Source organism: Carlito syrichta, unplaced genomic scaffold (genome assembly GCF_000164805.1).
Source record: "Carlito syrichta isolate Samal-C Ts95f unplaced genomic scaffold, Tarsius_syrichta-2.0.1 Scaffold309717, whole genome shotgun sequence".
NCBI lineage: Eukaryota > Metazoa > Chordata > Mammalia > Primates > Tarsiidae > Carlito > Carlito syrichta.
The window spans coordinates 162,578-181,839 of record NW_007253813.1 but is presented as its reverse complement, the minus strand read 5'-3'; the positions used below and the strand labels follow the sequence as shown (position 1 = coordinate 181,839).

At 46.2% G+C, this 19,262-nt stretch overlaps 1 protein-coding gene across 1 annotated transcript; it reads left to right on the top strand.

Moving 5' to 3' along the window:
- The first annotated feature begins 378 nt into the window (after positions 1-378).
- Positions 379-14,639, top strand: MRPL35 (mitochondrial ribosomal protein L35). The gene is made up of 4 exons (XM_008067581.2): positions 379-458; positions 8,618-8,807; positions 9,734-9,878; positions 14,244-14,639. The coding sequence occupies exons 1-4, from the start codon at positions 416-418 to the stop codon at positions 14,430-14,432; spliced, it is 567 nt and encodes a 188-aa protein (XP_008065772.1). The 5' UTR covers positions 379-415; the 3' UTR covers positions 14,433-14,639.
- Positions 14,640-19,262: the final 4,623 nt, after the last annotated feature.

Sequence of the window (19,262 nt, the reverse complement as noted above, 5' to 3'; positions counted from 1 at the left end):
TTTTTTGCGTTTTTGTTTTTTCATTTATTGTACTGGGAGCAGGGCTCAAACATCTTTAGAATACTTACAATCACCTGGTTATAACTGGCGTGCAACTTTTGTCCAAAATGGCTGTCAATAATGTGACTTTTTTCCCATTTATCCTAACGCCGTCCCGTTTTGGAAGTTAGCAAGTGTCTTCTCAAATTTAATAAAAAGAGCGAAAGAAATGGCTTCGAGTGCGCCGCGTGCTTCATGGAGATCCTGCCACCGTGTGCTGGCAAGGAACGTTCGCCAGCCTTCCCCGGGCCGTCGTCTGACAGCGGCCAAGGACAGATGCGGCGCGGCCCGCTCGGGTGACAGGCTCCTGGACTCCGCGCGGTCGCTTCGCTCCGGGACTTTCGACCCGCCGCGGCCGCCGTAGGCGAGGGGCAAGATGGCCGCCTCCGCGCTCGCCGGCGCAGTGAGAGCGGCCTCAGGTGAGCGGGGAGCTATCAGGTCTGCCCTTTTGTCCGCGTCCGGGAAGGGGGAACGGGCGAGGGCGAGGGGCTGGGGGGACGTCGGCTCCGGAGGTTGGCAGGGGAGAACGGGTCGCGTTTGAAGCCACGGGCCTGCTCTGCGCTCTCGGCTGCAGGGTGGCGGCCACCCGCGCCCGACCGGTCCACGCGCGGGCCGTCGGGTCCGCGCTCCCCGACTTCTCCTTTCCCGGAAAACAGGCCGGAGGGACGGGTGGGGGCGCGGGGCCAGAAAGGGGGCCAGAGCGTCCGCCTCACTTTCCGACCGGGAGGCTGGGGCCCGCCGCTCGCGGCCTTCGACCTTGGGGCGCGGAGCTGAGGCTCCGCCGCTGCGAACCGGGTTCGGGCCGCCTTCTCGGGCTCAACGAGGTCCCGCGGGCGGGCGGCTTGCGGGGCGCCGGGGCTTCTGCGCGGGACGGCGGCTTGTTTAGCCGCAACCCCAGCTCCAGGGTCGGAATGCGGGACTCGGGGCCCAGAGGCGGCGGGAGTGGGCGCTGGAAGGTCGCGGAAGGTTAAGTCATCCGGATGCCACGGGGTGATCGGTCGGTTCCTTTAACCCAAAACAGATGAGCTTTGCATGGATTCTGTGGGAAAAAGCTAGAAAGCAAGACCAAGAAGAAAAAACGCAGCGTTCTAAAACTTCCTGTTAGAAAAGACCTTTTTTCCAGGTGGAGTGTTTCGTGTGTGTGCGCGCGGAATGTAACACGTCCAAGGAAAATTTTCTGTAAACATGCAGATCGGTTAAACAATTCCAAAGCAAACACCCATGCAACTAACACCTCAGTCGAGACAGCATTACCGGAAGGCCTTTCACCCCGGTCGTAATCCTCTCCTGCCAAATGGAAATACTCTTCTTATTTTTATTTATTTATTTATTTATTTTTGAGTTGGAGTCTCACTCTGTCGCCCAGACTGGAGTGCAGTGGCCGCTCCCAGTCACTGCAGTCTCACCTGCTGGGCTCCAGTAAATCCTTCTGCCTCAGCCTTCCGAGTAGCCGGAATTACAGGCATGTGCTACCACGCCTGGCAGATTTTTTGATTTATTGTAGAGATGAGGTCTCGCTGCCCAGGCGGGTCTCGAACCCGCGGGCTCAGGCAATCCACTCACCTCAGCCTCCCAAAGGCGCGGGATTACAGGCTGAGCCACCAAGCCCGGCTCACTCTTCTTATTTTTATAATTACTGTATTAGGTTGCCTTTTTTTCTATTGTGGTTTCACCACCAATATGCCAATTTGTGAGTCTCTCAATAACCTATCATTCGTCTTGCCTGGTTTTGAACTTGACATGAATTGAATCATGCCGTATGTACTCTTTTTCCTTTTGTTTTCTTTTCTTTTCTTTGATTCGGAATCTCACTGTCGACTAGGCTGGAGGGCAGTGCATGCTCATAGCCACCACAGCCTCAGCCTGCTGGGCTCTGGCCATCCTTCTGCCTTAACCTTCCAGGTAGCTGGAACTACAGGCACGTGCCACCATGCCCAGCTAATTTTTTGATTTATTATAGAGATGAGATCTCATCAAGTTGCCCAGGCTGGTCTTGAACCCATGGGCATAGGCAATCCTCTTGCCTCAGCCTCCCAGAGTGCTGGGATGATAGGCGTGAGCCACTGTGACTGCGCCTGGCCAGTTCTTGTATTTTTTAAATAGATGATTTTTTTTATAATTGTAGAGATGAGGTCTCGCCGAGTTGCCCAGGCTGGTCTCGAACCCATGGGCTCATGCTAATCCTCTCACCTCAGCCTCCCAAAGTGCTGGGATTACAGGCATGAGCCACTGTGCCCGGCTCTAGCCTGGGCAACTTGGCAAGACCTCATCTTCACAAAATATCAAAAAAAGTAGCCAGGCATGGCGGCAGGTGCCTGTGGTTCCAGCTACTTGGAAGGCTGAGGTGGAAGGATCACCTGAGCCCAGCAGGTTGAGGCTGCAGTGGCAATGAGCAACAGAGTGAGACTCTGACTCAAGAAAAAGAAAAACAACTGACTCTGCCTGGCAATTTTTCTTTTTTGAGTTAGGATCTCACTTTGTCACACAGGCTAGAGTGCAGTGGCACAATCCAGATTCACTGTATATGCAGCCTTTTGGTGATCCTTCTGCTTCAGCCTCCCAGGTAGCTGGGATTACAGGCATGTGCCACCATTCCCGGCTAATTTTTTGATTTTTTGTAGAGATGAGGTCTTATTATGTTGCCTAGGCTGCCCTTGAACTCCTGAACTCAAGCAGTCCTCCCACCTCGGCCTTCCAAAGTGGTGGTATTAAAAGCTTGAGCCACCACACCTGGCCTCAATTTTTTTTTGCAGTGAATTTCCTATTAATCTAGACTAACATTTTTTGTACAAATGAGCCTGTAGTTTACCCATTTATATGTTCCAGACTATCTGCTCACTTCCTCCAGAGGTGGTTTCCAAGAATTTCCTTCCTTTTTTTTTTTCCAGTTGGGGGCTCACTGTCACCCAGACTGGAGTGCAGTGGCACGCTCCCGGCCACCTTGGCCTCAACCTGCTGGGCTCCGGCAATCCTTCCTCCTCAGCCTTCCAAGAAGCTGGAACTGCAGGCGTGCGCTACCACGCCCAGCTAATTTTTGATTTATTGTAGAGACTTATTGTAGAGACGAGGTCTTGCCAAGTTGCCCGGGCGGGTCTCAAACCCACAGGTTCAGGCAATCCACTCATCTCGGCCTCCCAAAGTGCTGGGATTACAGACTGAGCCATCAAGCCCAGCCTCCAAGAATTTCTGAGATTTTTTTTTTTAACTGAGGATCTCATGACCTGTGAAAATTGGGACAAATTTCTTGTCCTCCTCTTCATTTCACTTAATCTTTCAAAGATTACTTCCTGTAATCTACATCTGTAGATCTTCTCAGTTCTTCGAGATTTAACTTACTTATACCCAGAAGCTTGAATTCCTGCATTGTATATTTGAATTTGATTTTCAGGAGCCCTTTGAAACTGGCTCTCAACAGTTTCATGAGCCAGGCGCTGTGGCTCATGCCTATAATCCCAGCACTTTGTGATGCTGAGGCGAGAGGATTACCTGAACTCAGGGGTTCGAGACTGCCCTGAGCAACATGGCAAGACCTTGTTTCTACAATAAATCAAAAGAATTAGCTGGGCATTAGCTGTTGTGTTCCTGTGGTTCCAGCTACTTGGAAGGCTGAGGTGGCAGGATCACCTGAGCCCAGCAAGTCGTGGCTTCAGTGATCATGAGTGTGCTACTGCACTCCAGCCTGGGTGACAGAGTGAGACTCTGACTCAAAAAAAAAACCAAAACAAAACAGTTTCATGAATCTTGCATTTCAACTAACCTGCCAGTATTAATGCTACCCTTTTCAGTTTGAAAATTATCTTGCCAGGTGTGGTGACTCATACCTGTAATCCTAGCACTTTGAGAGGTGCCTGAACCCAGGGGTCTGAGACCAGCCTGGTCAAATTGGTAAAACCTTGTCTGTACAATAAGCAACAACAAAAAATTAGCCAGATGTGGTGGCACACACCTGTGGTTCCAGCTCCTTGGAAGGCTGAGGTGGAAGGATCACCTGAGCCCAGCAGGTTGAGGCTGCGGTGGCTGTGAGTGTGCCACTGCACTCTAGCCTGTGACAAAGTGAGACTCAGACTCACAAAAAATAAGTAAATAAATAAAAACTGTTATCTTTGGTGGAGAAAAGTAAAATAAGAGTTTTAAATGCTCTGTCTTCATTCTGCCACCTATTAACATATACAGGTTGAGCATCACTAATCCGAAATCCCAAAATGCTTCAAAGTCTGAAACTCTTTGTGTACTGTTGGTGATGATTCCACAGTGGGAAATTTCACACCTAACCTTCTGCGACAGGTAGCAATCAGAACTTTGTTTCATGTATCAAATTGTTTAAAATATTGTATGAATTGACCTTCAGGCTCTGTGTATACAGTGTATATGAAACATGAATTAATTTTGTGTTTAGACTTGATTTCCATTCTGAAGATTGTGTGTGTGCAAATATTCTGAAATTTAGAAAACATCCAAAATCCAAAACACTTCTAGTCCCAAACGTTTCAGGTAAGGGATACTCAACTTGTATGCCTAAGCTAAGTACTCCTTAGCTCTTCATTATCTGCTGTCAACATTCATTAAATGTTTTCTCTCTGCAACACACTGTTCCAGGCATTTCACATGCTTTATCTCACTTAATTTTCTTTAATTAACCTCATTAACATTTGAGAAACTGGGCCCAGAGAGGTTCAGTAACTTGTCCCTGTTGACACAGCCAGTAGTAGAGCTACAGTGTGAACCCCGACTGATTCAAACCCTGGCACTTCTGCACCACACCGTCCTCATATCATGTGAAATCAGTGCAGTGGGCAACAGAGCAGCAGTTCCAAGGCCTAGCTTAGCATCAGTCAGGTGCAACTTTTTTTTTTTTTGAGTTGGAGTCTCACTCTGTCACCCCAGGCTGGATGGTGCCACCCCAGCCACCACAACCTCGACCTGCCGGGCTCAGGCAATCCTTCTGCCTCTGCCTCCCAATAGTTGGAAATACAGGTATATGCCACCTTGCCTGGATCCTTTTTTTTTTAAAGATGTGGGGTGCAATTCAGGGTTGGGTACACAAGTGGTCATCGTGCAGGTGAAGTTTGGACTTCTTCTTGGTCCCTGCTTTGCCTGGTTTGAGATTGGGTACCCTTATTAATGTTACTTGCCCCCTCCCTTCCCTGGCAGAGTCCCACAACTGCCAATCCCTTTCTTGTAGTATTATGGTAAAGTTCAGGGTCCATTTATGAGTGAGCACGTGGTACTCAGATCTTTGTTTCTGTGATAGATCACTGAGTATGATCGACTCTTAAATCATCCAAGTTGCTGCGAAGTCCATAATTGTGTTGTCTTATGGCTGCATAGGATTCCATTGTGTGTATGTACCCCATTTCCTTTATCTAGTCCACTTTCGATGGGCAGCATAGTTGGTTCCATGTTTTTGCTATTGTGAATAGTGCTGCAGTAAACATGTATATGCAGGTATATTTTTTATAGAGTGATTTGAGTTCCTCCAGGTTTATTCCCAGAAGGGGGATTGCTGGGTCATATGGAAGGTCAATTTTTAGATCTTTTAGAAATTGCCACACTTGTGGCCAGGTGCAGTGGCTCAAGCCTGTAATCCCAGCACTTTGGGAGGCCGAGGCGATAGGATGAGAAGATTGCCTGAGCCTAGGGGTTCGAGACCAGCCTGGACAACTTGGTGATGCCTCGTATCTACACTATATCAAAAAAAATTTAGCTGGGCATGGTAGCACGTACCTGTAGTCCCAGCTACTTGGAAGGCTGAAGCGGAAGGATCCCTGAGCCCAGCATGTTGACACTGGGGTAACCATTAGCATGCCACTGCACTCCAGCCTGGGCAACAGAGTGAGACTCTGATGCAAAAAAAAAAAAGAAAGAAAAAGAAAAAAAGAAATTGCCACACTGTTTTCCACAGAGGTTGTACTAGGTTACACTCTTACCAACAGTGGAGAAGCGTTCCCTTCCCTCTCCCCCCCACCCCCATCCTCTCCAGCATCTGTTGTTTTTTGAGTTCTTGATGATGGCCGTCCTGACTGGAGTTAGGTGGTATCTCAGTGTGGTTTTAATTTGCATTTCTTTGATGACTAGTGATGCTGAGCATTTTTTCATGTATATGTTGGCTGCTTGTATGTCTTCTTCTGAGAAGTGTCTATGCGTATCTTTTGCCCACTTTTAAAAATTATTATTATTATTATTATTATTATTATTATTTTTGAGTTGAAGTCTCACTCTGTCGCCCAGACTAGAGGGCAGTGGCCACTCCCGGCCATCGCAGCCTCGACCTGCTGGGCTCCTGCGATCCTTCTGCCTCAGCCTTTTAAGTAGCTGGAACACAGGCGTGCGCTACCACGCCCGGCTAATTTTTGATTTATTGTAGAGATGAGGTCTCGCCAAGTTGCCCAGGAGGGTCTCAAACCCGCGGGTTCAGGCAGTCCACTCACCTCAGCCTCCCAAAGGTGCGGGATTACAGGCTGAGCCACCAAGCCCCACTTTTTTTTAAATTTTTGAAGCAGGATTTATTGAGAGGACAGAAAAGCTCCCATAGTGAGAGGGGACCCGAGGGGGTTGCCCTTTTGCTCACTTTGTAATCGGGTTGTTTTTTTCCTTTTGGCACTATGAGTTCCTTGTAGATCCTGGATGTTAGGCCTTTGTCAGATTTACAGTTGGTAAATATTTCTCCCCATTCTGTGAACTGTCTCCCCACTCTCTTGATGAGCTTTTTTTTAAAAACCAACTTTATTGAAGTAGAATTTACATGCCATAGAATTACCTGTCTTATGTGTACAATTTGATGATTTTTAAAAGGAAATTTAGCAAGTTGTACAACCATCACACATTTCAGTTTTGGGACATTTCCATCATTCTGTGGAACCTTTTTTTTAAATTTGGAGTCTCACTCTGTCTCTCCGGCTGGAGGGTAGTGGCACACTCATGGCCACTGCAACCTCCACTTGCTGGGCTCAGGCGATCCTTCCGCCTTAGCCTTCCAACTAGCTGGAACTATAGGCGTGAGCCACCATGCCCAGCCAGAACTTTTTAAAATGAGCAATTTTGAGTCTCTCACTAAACTCAGTCAGAACTTACTTGTGGAGCCAGAACTCCCTGAGGGATTCTAATTTGCAGCCATGAACTACTATTAGTCTGGCCGTAGTGGGAAGAATTGACAAGAGAAGACAGCATCCAACCCCAGGCCCTCTGAAACCTGCCTTTGACCTGCCCCATCTCAGTTCCCATGCCCTCTTCCCAGTCGTCTCCAGTACAGTCACACAAGTCTCAGCCTCTGTGGGAGGTCTGGTCCCCCTTCTGTACGTGTGCAGCTAACCTTGAACAACATAGTTGTTCAAGGGGTTGGGCTGCCGACCCCAAATCAGTTGAAAATTCTAGTGTAACTTTTGACTCCCGCAAACGTAACTACTGACAGCCTACTGTTGACCAGAAGAAGCTTTACCAATAACATAGTCGATTAACACATACTTTATGTTATATGTATTATATACTATATTCTTACAATAAACCCAGAGAAAAGACAATCATAAGGAAGAGAAATATATTTATTATCTCTAAGTCGAAGTAGGTCACCGTAAAGGTCTTCATCCTTGTTGTCTTTTTTTTTTTTTTTTTTTGAGTTGGCATCTCACTGTTGCCCAGGCAGGAGTGCAGTGGCGATCCTTCCACCTCAGTCTGGAACTACAGGTAGCTGGAACTACAGGTGCATGCTACCACGCCCGGGTTATTTTTTTATTTATTGCAGAGACAGGGTCTCGCCAAGTTGTCCAGGCTGGGCTCGAACCCCTGAGCTCAGGCAGTCCTCTCGCCTCAGCCTCCCAAAGTGCTGGGATTCCAGGCTCTAGCCACTGTGCCCGGCTGATCCTTGTCTTTGCAGTGAATGGGCTGAGGAGGAAGAGGAGTGACTGGTCTTGCTGTCTCCAGGTGACAGAAGCAGAAGAGGTGGAGGCAGGCACACTCGGTGTAACTTTTATTGGAGAAAATCCACATTTCAGTGGATCTGTGCAGGTCAAACTGTGCTGCTGAAGGGCTAACTTTATTTGTTCCGCCCCCAGGCCTTTGCCTGTGTTGCTCATCCTACCCGAAATGTGTTCTTCTTCCTCTAAGGGCCTATTCACTTTCTAGAAGAGAATACAAGCACCTTTTCTGTTTTCTTCATGGATCCTTTTCTCAACACTTGTCTTTCCAAGAAGGGTCTAGGTTTTCACATCCCAGACCTGCCATTGCGCTGTGTGTAGGAGTTCTGTCTCACTGGAGTGTGGGAATCTGGGAGGTGGGAATTAATGATACTCATCTCATTCCCTAGTACTGGGAGAGAGCTAGGACACATCAGACTGGGTTGTGATGTGTTACACAACCCTAAATCTGCTAAAAATCATTGAATTGTACACATAAAATGGGTGATTCTGTGGTAGGCGAGTTGTACTTCAGTCAAGATGGTAAAAGCTTCACAGGTGAGTCTGATGCTTCCGGCACATTAATGATGTATAACATTGCATTGCTTTGATACGTAACTTAATTTTTAATGTTTGGATGCATATTTCGGAGTATCATTTTGAGTATATATACTCTTCTATCTTTACAGGTGTCTTACGGCCCCTGAATATTTTGGCATCTTCAGCCTATCGAAACTGTGCCAAGAATGCCTCTCTTATTTCTGCATTATCCACAGGACACTTTAGTCATATTCAGACACCAGTTGTTTCCTCTGCTCCAAGACTCATTACATCTGTCAGAAACCTGACATATGGTCATACTGCAACGATCTTTAATAGGTATATTCCAGTAAACATGATGCTTAGACAGAATTTCTAAAATATTCATACATGCAAAGATATCCTAGAAGTAGATGATATTCTCTGCCCACCAGCAGTTTATCATGCACACTTCTACCCAACTGAGCGGGAGACGATGACTGACATCCACTCACTTACATGCTAACAGCAGGAGCTACCAAGCAGAGCACGTTTCTTATTTCGTATATGTGATTTCCTGGATGGAAGCTGTCAGCCAAAGAAGAGGGTGAACAGAATGCTCAGCTTAAAAGGCGGCGCTGTGTGGTGTTCAGTCAGCAAGTAATCAGTTAACGCACTCCTGGGTGCCAGGCACTGTACTTGGCAAAAAGGACACAAAGATAAGTCCTCAAGGAGTTTATAATCTGGGGACAGGTGACTGAAATAGAATAGGATACAGTCTTCCTAGGGATTGAGGGAATGGATCTAAGAAGGCTTGCAGTGGGTGCAGTGGCTCACACCCATAATCCCAGCACTTTGGGAGGCTGAGGCGAGAGCATTGCCTGAGCCCAGGGGTTTGAGACAAGCCTGGGCAACTTGGCGAGACCTTGTCTCTACAGTAAATCAAAAAATTAGCCAGGTGTGGTAGCACGTGCCTGTAGTTCCAAGTGCTTGGAAGGCTGAAGCAGAAGGATCGTCTAAGCCCAGAGGTCGAGGCCGCAGTGGCCATGATCGTGCCACTGCACTCCAGCCTGGGTGACAGAATGAGACTTTGACTCCAAAAAAAAGGCTTGCAGGTTGTGTGTCGCCATGCTTACTTATGCTTAGCATCATGGAACATTTGAAGCAGCATTGTATTTCAGAGTGCCATGTCAGTGGAGGAGCTCTGCTCATTTCCAAGTACTGATATGGGTTTTAGCTTTTATTCAGCCTGATTACTGAGTTCAGTGTTTTAAAATATGTTTTAGGGTGGCCCCCTTGCTCCCAAATGTCCTGAAGCTGCCCATCAGAACGGTAACATACTTCAGTTCACGGAAAGGCAAGAGAAAGACTGTGAAAGCTGTCATCTACAGGTTTCTTCGACTTCATTCTGGCCTTTGGCTAAGGAGAAAGGTGAGTCTTTAAACTGTTACTTAACTGAAAAAGTAGTGAGAACAGGAGATTAACCTGAAGCAGAATTCACTTAGCCTGTTCATTGAAATCTCTCCTCCCTCACCAATCTTACCAGTAGCTGGTGCAGTGCTGTGCCAAAGTACCAGAGTTGATGTGAAGACAACATGTACGCATTAATGAAACAAAATGCTATTCACTATGGCAGAAGTCTTCACTGTAGGGCAAGGTCATTTTAAAAAAAATTATTTCAATAGGTCTTAGTGGTCCAGAGAGTTTTTGTTATGTGGATGCATTGTATAGCAGCAAAGAGGTCTGGCCTTTAAGTGCACCCCCCCATCCCACCTGTATACATTGTACCCGATATCACCTCAGGTCTTCTAGCATGTCTGGCTTCTCTGGTGAGTTCCAGAAGCCTTTGAAACCCTGGAAGTTTATAACCAATCTGGAGGCTCAGTTTAAGCCTAGAGTGTCACAGCAGCACGGTAGACTTCGGCAGCCTCAGTCGCATGGCTCCGATTTGGGGACTGAAGAGCATTTCTTTCATTATTTTTAACTTTAAAGATGTGGGGTACAATTCAGGATTAGGTATACAAATGTTCATTATGCGAGTACCCTTGTTGATGAGGTGTCAGCCCCCCGCCCCCGTGGCAGTTTCCACTCCTGCCAGTCTTTTCCTGAAGAGCATTTCAGCCTGCCTTGTTTTGGATTCTTAGATGGCTTAATCTTCATGGCAGAATATTCACCCCACATACACTTTTTAAACAATTTACAAGCTCTTCTCTCTGTTGGTATGCATGATCAGGAACCTTCTAAGACTACTCTGACAAGGTACCACAGCCTCTGAGCTGCCTGAAAAATTGTTATTTCTCTTTCTTCTCCCACAGGATGTCCTGAGCTTTTTCATTCCCGTTCTTTTTCAAGGAAAGAGAGTACCTGATAATTAGAAAGCAGCTTAAGACCAGTTTTACAAAACTATCTTTGAAGTTTTGTTTTGTTTTGAGAAAAGGTCTTACTCAATCGCCCAGGCTGGAGTGTAGTGGCATAATCATGGCTCACCACAGTCTTGATCTCCTGGACTCAGGCAATCCTTCTGCCTTAGCTTTCTGTGTAGCTGGGGCTACAGGTGTGCGCCACCAGGCCCGGCTGACTTTTTTATTTTTTATAGAGACAGGATCTCACTATGTTTCCAGGCTGGTCTCAAACTCCTGGGCTCAAGCAATCCTCCTGCCTTGGCCTCTCAAAGTGGTGAGATGTAGGTGTGAGCCACCAAGCCTAGTCATCTTAGAGTTTTAATAACTGTTCAAATCCTAATTCTCTTTTACTACTTGGAAGTTAACTAATAATTCTTCAAAGATCAAATTTGGTTCCTTCTAAAAATAAAATAGGTGGTAGAACTTTCTCATTGTTTGAGAGGTTGAGAGATTGTCTATTAATTAATTCATTAATTTTTTTTTAGTTGGAGTGCAGTGGCACAATCATGGCTCACCACAGCCTTGAACTCCTGGGCTCAAGCAACCTTCCCTCCTCAGCTTCCCAAGTAGTGGACAGTACAGTTGCACATCACCATACCCGGCTAGAGATCTTGCTATGTTCAGCCCAGGCTGGTCTCAAACTCCTGGGCTCAACCAGTCCTCCTACCTCAGCCTCCCAAAGTTCTGGGATTACAGGCGTGAGCCACCATTCCTGGCCACAAAGTGCTTTCTTAGGGGAGATAACCAACAACAAAAACAATAATGGCAGCTAGTACATATAATCCTAAGCATTTTCACCTGGCTTACTTCATTTGAAGCCTCACAACAATCCTACAAGTAGACATCATTCCCTGTTTGGATAAGGAATCTGGGGTGCAGAGAGTACAAACAGCTTGCCCAAGTCACACAGCAAGGAAGTGACTATACCCTTGGAACGTGCACGAATGTATAAAAACTGAAAGTATTTTATATGGCACAGTCTTATCCAGGTGTCCGTATTTTTTTTTTTTTAAGTTGGAATCTTAAAAAAAAAAGCCTTGGTCTGCTGGGCTCAGGTGATCCTTCTGCCTCAGCCTTCCAAGTAGCTGGAATTACAAACACGCACACCATGCCCAGCTAATTTACCCAGGCTAGACCCCGGGGCTCAGGCAATCCTCTTGCCTCTGCCTCCCAAAGTTCTGGGATTATAGACATGAGCCATCACACCTGGCGCTTCTAATACTTACTGGTTTTTTTTTTTTTTTGAGTTGGAGTTTCATTCCGTCGCTCATGCTGGAGTGTGGCACACTTACCGCCACCCCAGTGTCAACCTGCTGGGCTCCCGTGATCCTTACGCCTCAGCCTTCCAAGTAGCCAGAACTACAAGTGCGTGCTACCATGCCCAACTATTTTTAAATTTTTTTATTGTAGAGACAAGATCTCACCAAGTTGCCTGGGCTGGTTTTGAATCTGTGGGCTCAGGCAATCCACTCGCCTTGGCCTCCCACATTGCTGGGATTACAGGCTAAGCCACCGAGCTTGACCTTTTTTTTTTTTTTTTTTTTTTTGAGTTGGAGTCTCACTCCAACACCCAGGCGGGAGTACAGTGGCACACTCACAGTCACCCCAGCGTCGACATATTGGGCTCCAGCTATCCTTCTGCCTCAGCCAAGTAGTCAGAACTACAGGCGTGCGCTACCACGTCCAGCTAATTTTTTAAAAACTTATTGTAGAGATGAGGTCTTGCCAAGTTGCCCCGGCTGGTCTCGAACCCATGGGCTCAAGCAGTCCACTCATCTCGGCCTTCCAAATTGCTGGGATTACAGGCTGAGCCACCAAGCCCGGCCTTATTTATGGTTTATTCCCTCCTTCCATTTCTTCCTTTTTCTTTTTGAGTCAGGGTCTTACTCTGTCACCTAGGCTGGAGTGCAGTAACACAATCTTGGCTTACCACAGCCTCAACTTCCTGGGCTCAGGTGATCCTTCTGCCTCAAACTTCTAAGTAGCTGAGACAGACTACAGGTACATGCCACCACGCCTGGCTAATTTTTTAATTTTTTTGTACAGATGAGGTATCACTATGTTGCCTAGGCTGGTCTCAAACTCATGGGCTCCAGCAGTCCTCCTGTCTAAGCCTTCCAAAGTACTGGAACTACAGGCTTGAGCCACTGCACCTGGCTAACATCCCTCCATTTCTGAATCCAGAGATTGTCTAAAAAGTCTTAAGCATTTTCATAGTGGTTCCATTACACCAAGTAATCTTTTTTTTTTTTTTTTTTTTTAGTTGGAATCTCACTCTGTCACCCAGGCTGGAGTGCAGTGGCACGTTCATGGCCACCGCAGCCTCAACCTGCTGGGCTCAAGGGATCCTTCTGCCTCAGTCTTCCAAGTAGCTGGAACTATAGGCACATGCCACTATGCCCAGCTAATATTTTACTATAGAGACAATGTCTCACCAAGTTATCCAAGCTGGTCTCAAACCTCTGCCTCCCAAAGTGCTGGGATTACAGGCTTGAGCCACCGCGCCCGGCCACAGAGTAATCTTTAAAGGATACTGGTGGTGATGGGCAGGACAGCAAGTTAGGTGTGTGTACATCAGAGACCCACAGGAACCCAGTTTGGCCTATAAACTAGAAACATTAATGTAGGAATTTGGGTTTGGTCTTTAAATTTATAATTGTAAGCAGTTTAAATTGTTCAGTTTAAGTTAAATTGTAGAAATAATGTTGTTTCTAGCATTTTATTTTATTTTTGAGTTGGAGTCTCACGCTGTCACCCAGGCTGGAGGGCAGTGGCACACTCCCAGCCACCGCAGTCTCAACCTGCTGGGCTCCGGCGATCCTTCTGCTTCAGCCACACAGATTTGTTGAGTTTTATTTTCAGTGATTTTAATTCAAATAATCCTTTTTCTAAAATATTGGCCAGGCACAGTGGCTCATGCTTATTATTACAGCACTTTGGAAGGCAGGAGGATTGCTTGAGCCCAGGTTCAAGACCAGCCTGGGCAGCATAGCAAGACCTCATTTCAAAAAAAAAAAAAAAATTACTGAGAGTGGTGGCATATGCCTGTATTCCTAGTTATTTGGACGGTTGAGACTGAGACAGAGGGATCACCTGAGCCCAGGAGGTTGAGGCTGCAGTGAGCCATGATTGTGCCACTGCACTCCAGTCTAGGTGACAGAGACCCCAACTCAGAAACAAACAAAAAAAATTAACTTATTAATACTACTTTTTCAAACTACATATGCGTTCTCTACCCACACCCCACTGAGAATTATATCTTTCCAAAAAACATACCAGCCCCTATGAAATTCTGGTTTTTGTCCCTGCTGGGCCTATATACCATGAGATGTGACGATACCTGTTGTTTTCGACATGATACAAGTTTTTTTTTTTTCCTTGTACTCTCTTACAGGCTGGTTATAAGAAAAAATTATGGAAAAAGACAAATGCAAGGAAAAAACGCTTGAGGGAATTTGTGTTCTGCAATAAAACCCAGAGTAAGCTCTTAGATAAAATGACGACATCTTTCTGGAAGAGGCGAAACTGGTATGCTGATGATCCTTATCTCAAGTATCACGATCGAACCAACCTGAAAGTATAGATCAGAAGTTTTATGGCTTCCCAGTTACTGAATATGTATCTTTGCCTGCAGGATGACTTTGTAAAAATAAATAAGAATAAAACTTGATGTAAATTGTTCCACTAATATGTAAACTTACAATGCCAACATTAAACTGATAGAAGCTTTAAAACTTAATGAATCAGACTTTCCCAGATTCAGTCAGGGAAATAAAATTGCGTGTTTTTTCTTTTGAGTCGGGGTCTCACTCTGTCGCTCAGGCAGGAGCGCAGTGGCATGCTCATGGCCACTGCTGCCTCAACCTGCTGGGCTTATCCTTCTGCCTCAGCCTTCCAAGTAGCTGGAATGACAGGCATGCATCACCACACCCAACTAATTTTTTATTTATTGTAGAGATGAGGTCTCGCCAAATTGTCCAGGCTGATCTCGAGCCCGTGGACCCAGGCAGTCCTCTTACCTTGGCCTCCCAAGGTAAGAGCCACCGGGCCTGCTGCATGTTATTTTTAACAACTGAGCGTGGCTTGTAGGCTCCATTCTCTGCTCACTAAATTCTCTAATTCACAGCTTAACCTACTTACAGTTTCTGTTCTCTCATAACGACTTACCTGGTTACTCCAAGTAGGCTTATTTAGTTGCAAGGAATCTCAACTGAGGACAAACACAAACAGTTGCTGAAGCTGTAAGTTAGCTTAAGCAGTGTGACATTATTTTAAGAGTATGTGCCCGGGCACTCAGAAAGCGCCTCCCCAGCCCTGTCTCCTACTCAGAAATCAACTCTAAGCCCAAGAAAGAGCAGAAATTGGATGCAGAGTCTCAGCAGGAGAAGGCGGCCCTTTAGGCTTGGCTCTGCCATGCATGTGACTCGTTCTTTGTACACTGTCTACTCTGTTCTCTCTATTCACCAGCTACTCTGATTCACAGCTTTTGCTTACTTACAGTTTCTGTCCCCTTGTAATGACTTTGGCTTACACCTTTCTTTTTTTTTTTTTTTTTTTTGAGTTGGAGTCTCTCACTTTGTCGCCCAGACTGGAGTGCAGTGGCTCACTCATGGCCACCCCAGCCATTGACCTGCTGGGCTCAGGCGATCCTTCCACCTCAGCCTTCCGAGTAGCTGGAACTACAGGCACATACCACCATGCCCAGCTTTTTTTGATTTATTGTAGAGACTAGGTCTCGCCAAGTTGCCCGGGCTGGTCTCAAACCCATGGGCTCAGGCAGTCCTCTCACCTCAGCCTCCCAAAGTGCTAGGATTATAGGCCTGAGCCACCACACCCGGCCTGACATTCTTTTCTACATCATGATCATCAGCTACTTATCTACTCTGATTGCCGGGAGACTCCAACTGGGCCACCTCACCTTTTAAACCAGGCCTCACTGGTATGTGTCACTGTCCAGTGAAGGGATTGGCTATTCTTAGGTCAGGAGCCCACCCTGGTCCACTTTGTGCTAACAGGTTCACGTGGGGCAAAAAGGAGTTACGTGAGCAGTGTCACTTAGCGGATAATATCTAGTGTGCTAGGTTCACTGTGTTCATAACAGTTCCCATTTAGTTTACTGGGAAAAGATTTTCTCCATAGATGCGTAAATGAAATAAATAGCCTTTCAGCACACCCGTTCATGGAACAGAAGAGGCTATCCAAGTGAAGACAAAGACATTTCCCCAAGTTCTGAAAGAGACATATTTCTTTTATTTGTTTTTTTGTTTGTTTGTTTTTTTGAGTTGGAGTCTCACTCTGGCACCCAGACTGGAGTGCAGTGGCCGCTCCCGGCCACCACAGCCTTGACCCGCTGGGCTCCGGCGATCCTTCCGCCTCAGCCTTCCAAGTAGCTGGAACTACAGGTGCACGCTACCACACCTGGCTAGTTTTTATGATTTATTGTAGAGATGAGTTCTCGCCAAGTTGCCCAGGTGGGTCTCGAACCTGGGGGCTCAGGCAGTCCACTCACCTCAGCCTCCCAAAGCGCAGGATTACAGCTGAGCCACTGAGCCTGGCAGAGACATATTTCTTAAACGTCAGTTTATCCACTTGAGATTTTGTTTTCATTTGTAAGGATAAGCTTTTCCCAGAATTTTCCAAAAATGCATTTTGGAAACGAAGGGGAAGAAAATCATCTCAATCATTCTAGAAACGATGCAAGAGTTAAGCACTGTTTACTGGAAGAGGGGCGGATACGAGGCATTGACTGAGTGGGTGTAGTCTGGGGGCCGTGGTTCTTCGCTCTCCCACGAGAGTCATCTGGGAAACATCTTCCCTTTCTTTTTTGAGTTGGATTCTCATTCTGTCACCTAGGCTGGAGTGCAATAGCACGCTCATGGCCACCACAGCCTTGACCTGCTGGGCTCAGGCAATCCTTCCACCTCAGTCTTCCAAGTAGCTGGAACCACAGGTGCGTGCCACCACACATGGCTAATTTTTTTTTTTTTAATTGTAGAGATGAGGTCTCCCCAGGTTGCCCAGGTTGGGGAAAGCATTTTCATACAGAGCACTCTGCCTAGTGAAAACCATTATTACGGTTTCAAACCCTTTAATACAATAGTTGATGATGGTAAGATGAAGTTCCTATAATGCTAGTAGAATAAGGTAAAAGAACCAATTGAAGTTCAATGGCAGGTCAGGTCACAATTATCTGAGGGGTTCTTTGAAACTAGTGTGTTTCCTTCATTATAAGGAAAAGAGGAAACAATCAATTGTTTTAAATCCAGAAGGCCAAGATGTGTCTATTTGCAGGACCAGTAAATAAAGAGCAGGTATTTGATCTGAGATGAGGTAAGAGCCCCAAACACAGATTGACATTCTGTTTGAATAGATTTTCATTTCTTTGCGCTTCGGCGGTAGCAAGAGCCCACCATTCCCAAGCCTTCCACATCTTTTCTCGCCTGCCTGGCTCCTGCCCTCCAACTCGTCTCTGGTAGTGGGATGGAACGGGCGCCTGTAAGTTGGGGAGGAGGACACTTTCCACAGCCTCCATGACTTCCTTGATGCAAATGTGGATGACAGGGGGGTCTCTGTGACAGGGGCCTCAGAGCACCTTGGTTTCTCCTGTAGGCCAGGGACAGGGTAGAGACAAGGACTGACAGCCTAGGGCCTCAGCATCCAGACAGGGCTGGAGTTGGGAGGGCGGACAGGCACGTGATTTCGGGGAAAGCGAATTTCATACATACAACTTTTGTTTTGTGGGAATAGGAGGGCTTTTGGTCAATACTGATGGACAATAAAATATCTTTCATTAAAGAGTCTACCTAAATGACATTCAGGTACATATCCAATGACAACGTTTACGTGTAGCTTATTTGTTCAAGAATATATTTGACTTATCTACAAAACTGGGCACATACCTATAAAACTGTTCATCCTCATGTCAATCTTGTAAAAAGTTGTTTATCCCTGGTTTAGATTTGAGGAAACTGAAGCTTAGAGAGAGTTAAATAAGTTACCTGGAAGGGCAGCTACTAAGCCCCAGAATGCCAATCTAACTTCTCAATCTAAACCTGTGTGTTTCCCTCAGTCTTCTAATATGAAAATTCATATCTGAACCAATAAGTGACTCACCTAGCACTATATATATACTAAATACTTCTTCAAAACAGTACGCCAGTTCAGCTCTTAATTTTTATAACTTTGCCTTCCTGTTCTTTGTCAACTCTTAACTTGGTTCGTCTCAGTTCTGTTGACACTGGACCTGGCTCAGTACATGAGTAAATGAATGGATTTCCAGCCTTTCTTTCCATCTCGTCCTGCTCCCATTCCTCTGAATCTGCTTCTTTTCCTGCTACTGCCTTATTTTGCACTCCTTGTGTCAAACATGCAGAATATAGGACTGTGAAAGCCAAGGAAACGGACCTGTGTCTGAGCTTCCCAGTCTTTGTGACCACCCGGCGAAGCTTGAGTGAACCTGTTCAGATGTTCAAGGCGAGGGCTGCAACGAGCTCAAGGGCTTCCCTTCCACCCGCAGTGGGCCTGCACATGCACCACCCTGTTCTGATTTGCACAGGAACTCCCCCACTTGTAGATGAAGTCGTGCTCCGAGGATTCAAATGACAGGCCAGAGGTCTGCTTGCAGAATTAAAACTGCCCACCAATGGCCCACTCTATTTTCACAGCTACCTGGTTTCCAGTGATGATGTTTAAAAACAAACAGTGATACTTTCAGGTTAAAGTGTGATGATCTGATTTTCCAAACACGTTTCATTTTTTTCCTCCCAACAATCGCACGCAGCAGCAGGCATGGGGCCCGTCAGCAGGCCAGTTAGTGGCTGAGCACTCAGCCTCCTGTCTTTGCTACCTTCCATATTTTTAAAAAAGCATTTTCTCTTTCGCTATAAGCCCAACTTTACAGTTTTTTTTTTAAAAGAAAAATGTTAAGACTTTATTCAAGATGTATATCAGGCATTATAACAAATCAGCAGAACTTCAACCTTTGGAATACTGTAATTTTACATCCCTCTGATGCACAGTCCAGTGTACTGTTTTACTACAGATCGTTCTATAGGGACTACGGAAATCACCCAGAGGAAATGTGCACAGTTACAATCCAGAATGTCAGCTCTTGGAGTGTGTGCTGCTTTGCCATTTCCAACACCGTGCCAGGTGAAGACCAGGAAGGCTCCATAATGGTCGTGGTTGACAAGCGTTCTTATCACAAACACGGGACAGTTTATCACAAAGAACACACATCTCAAAGGCCAGTGGAGTGAGCAAGCTTCACACAAAGCCAGGGGGGTGAGGACTCAACTCGCCAGTGTATAAGCACAAGACCACGTCTCATCTCCTCAGAAACAGAACAGGTGCTTGGTGGCAATGAACTAAAAGTTATGACATGAGAATTACAGTCTTTTGAGCTAGTATTTTG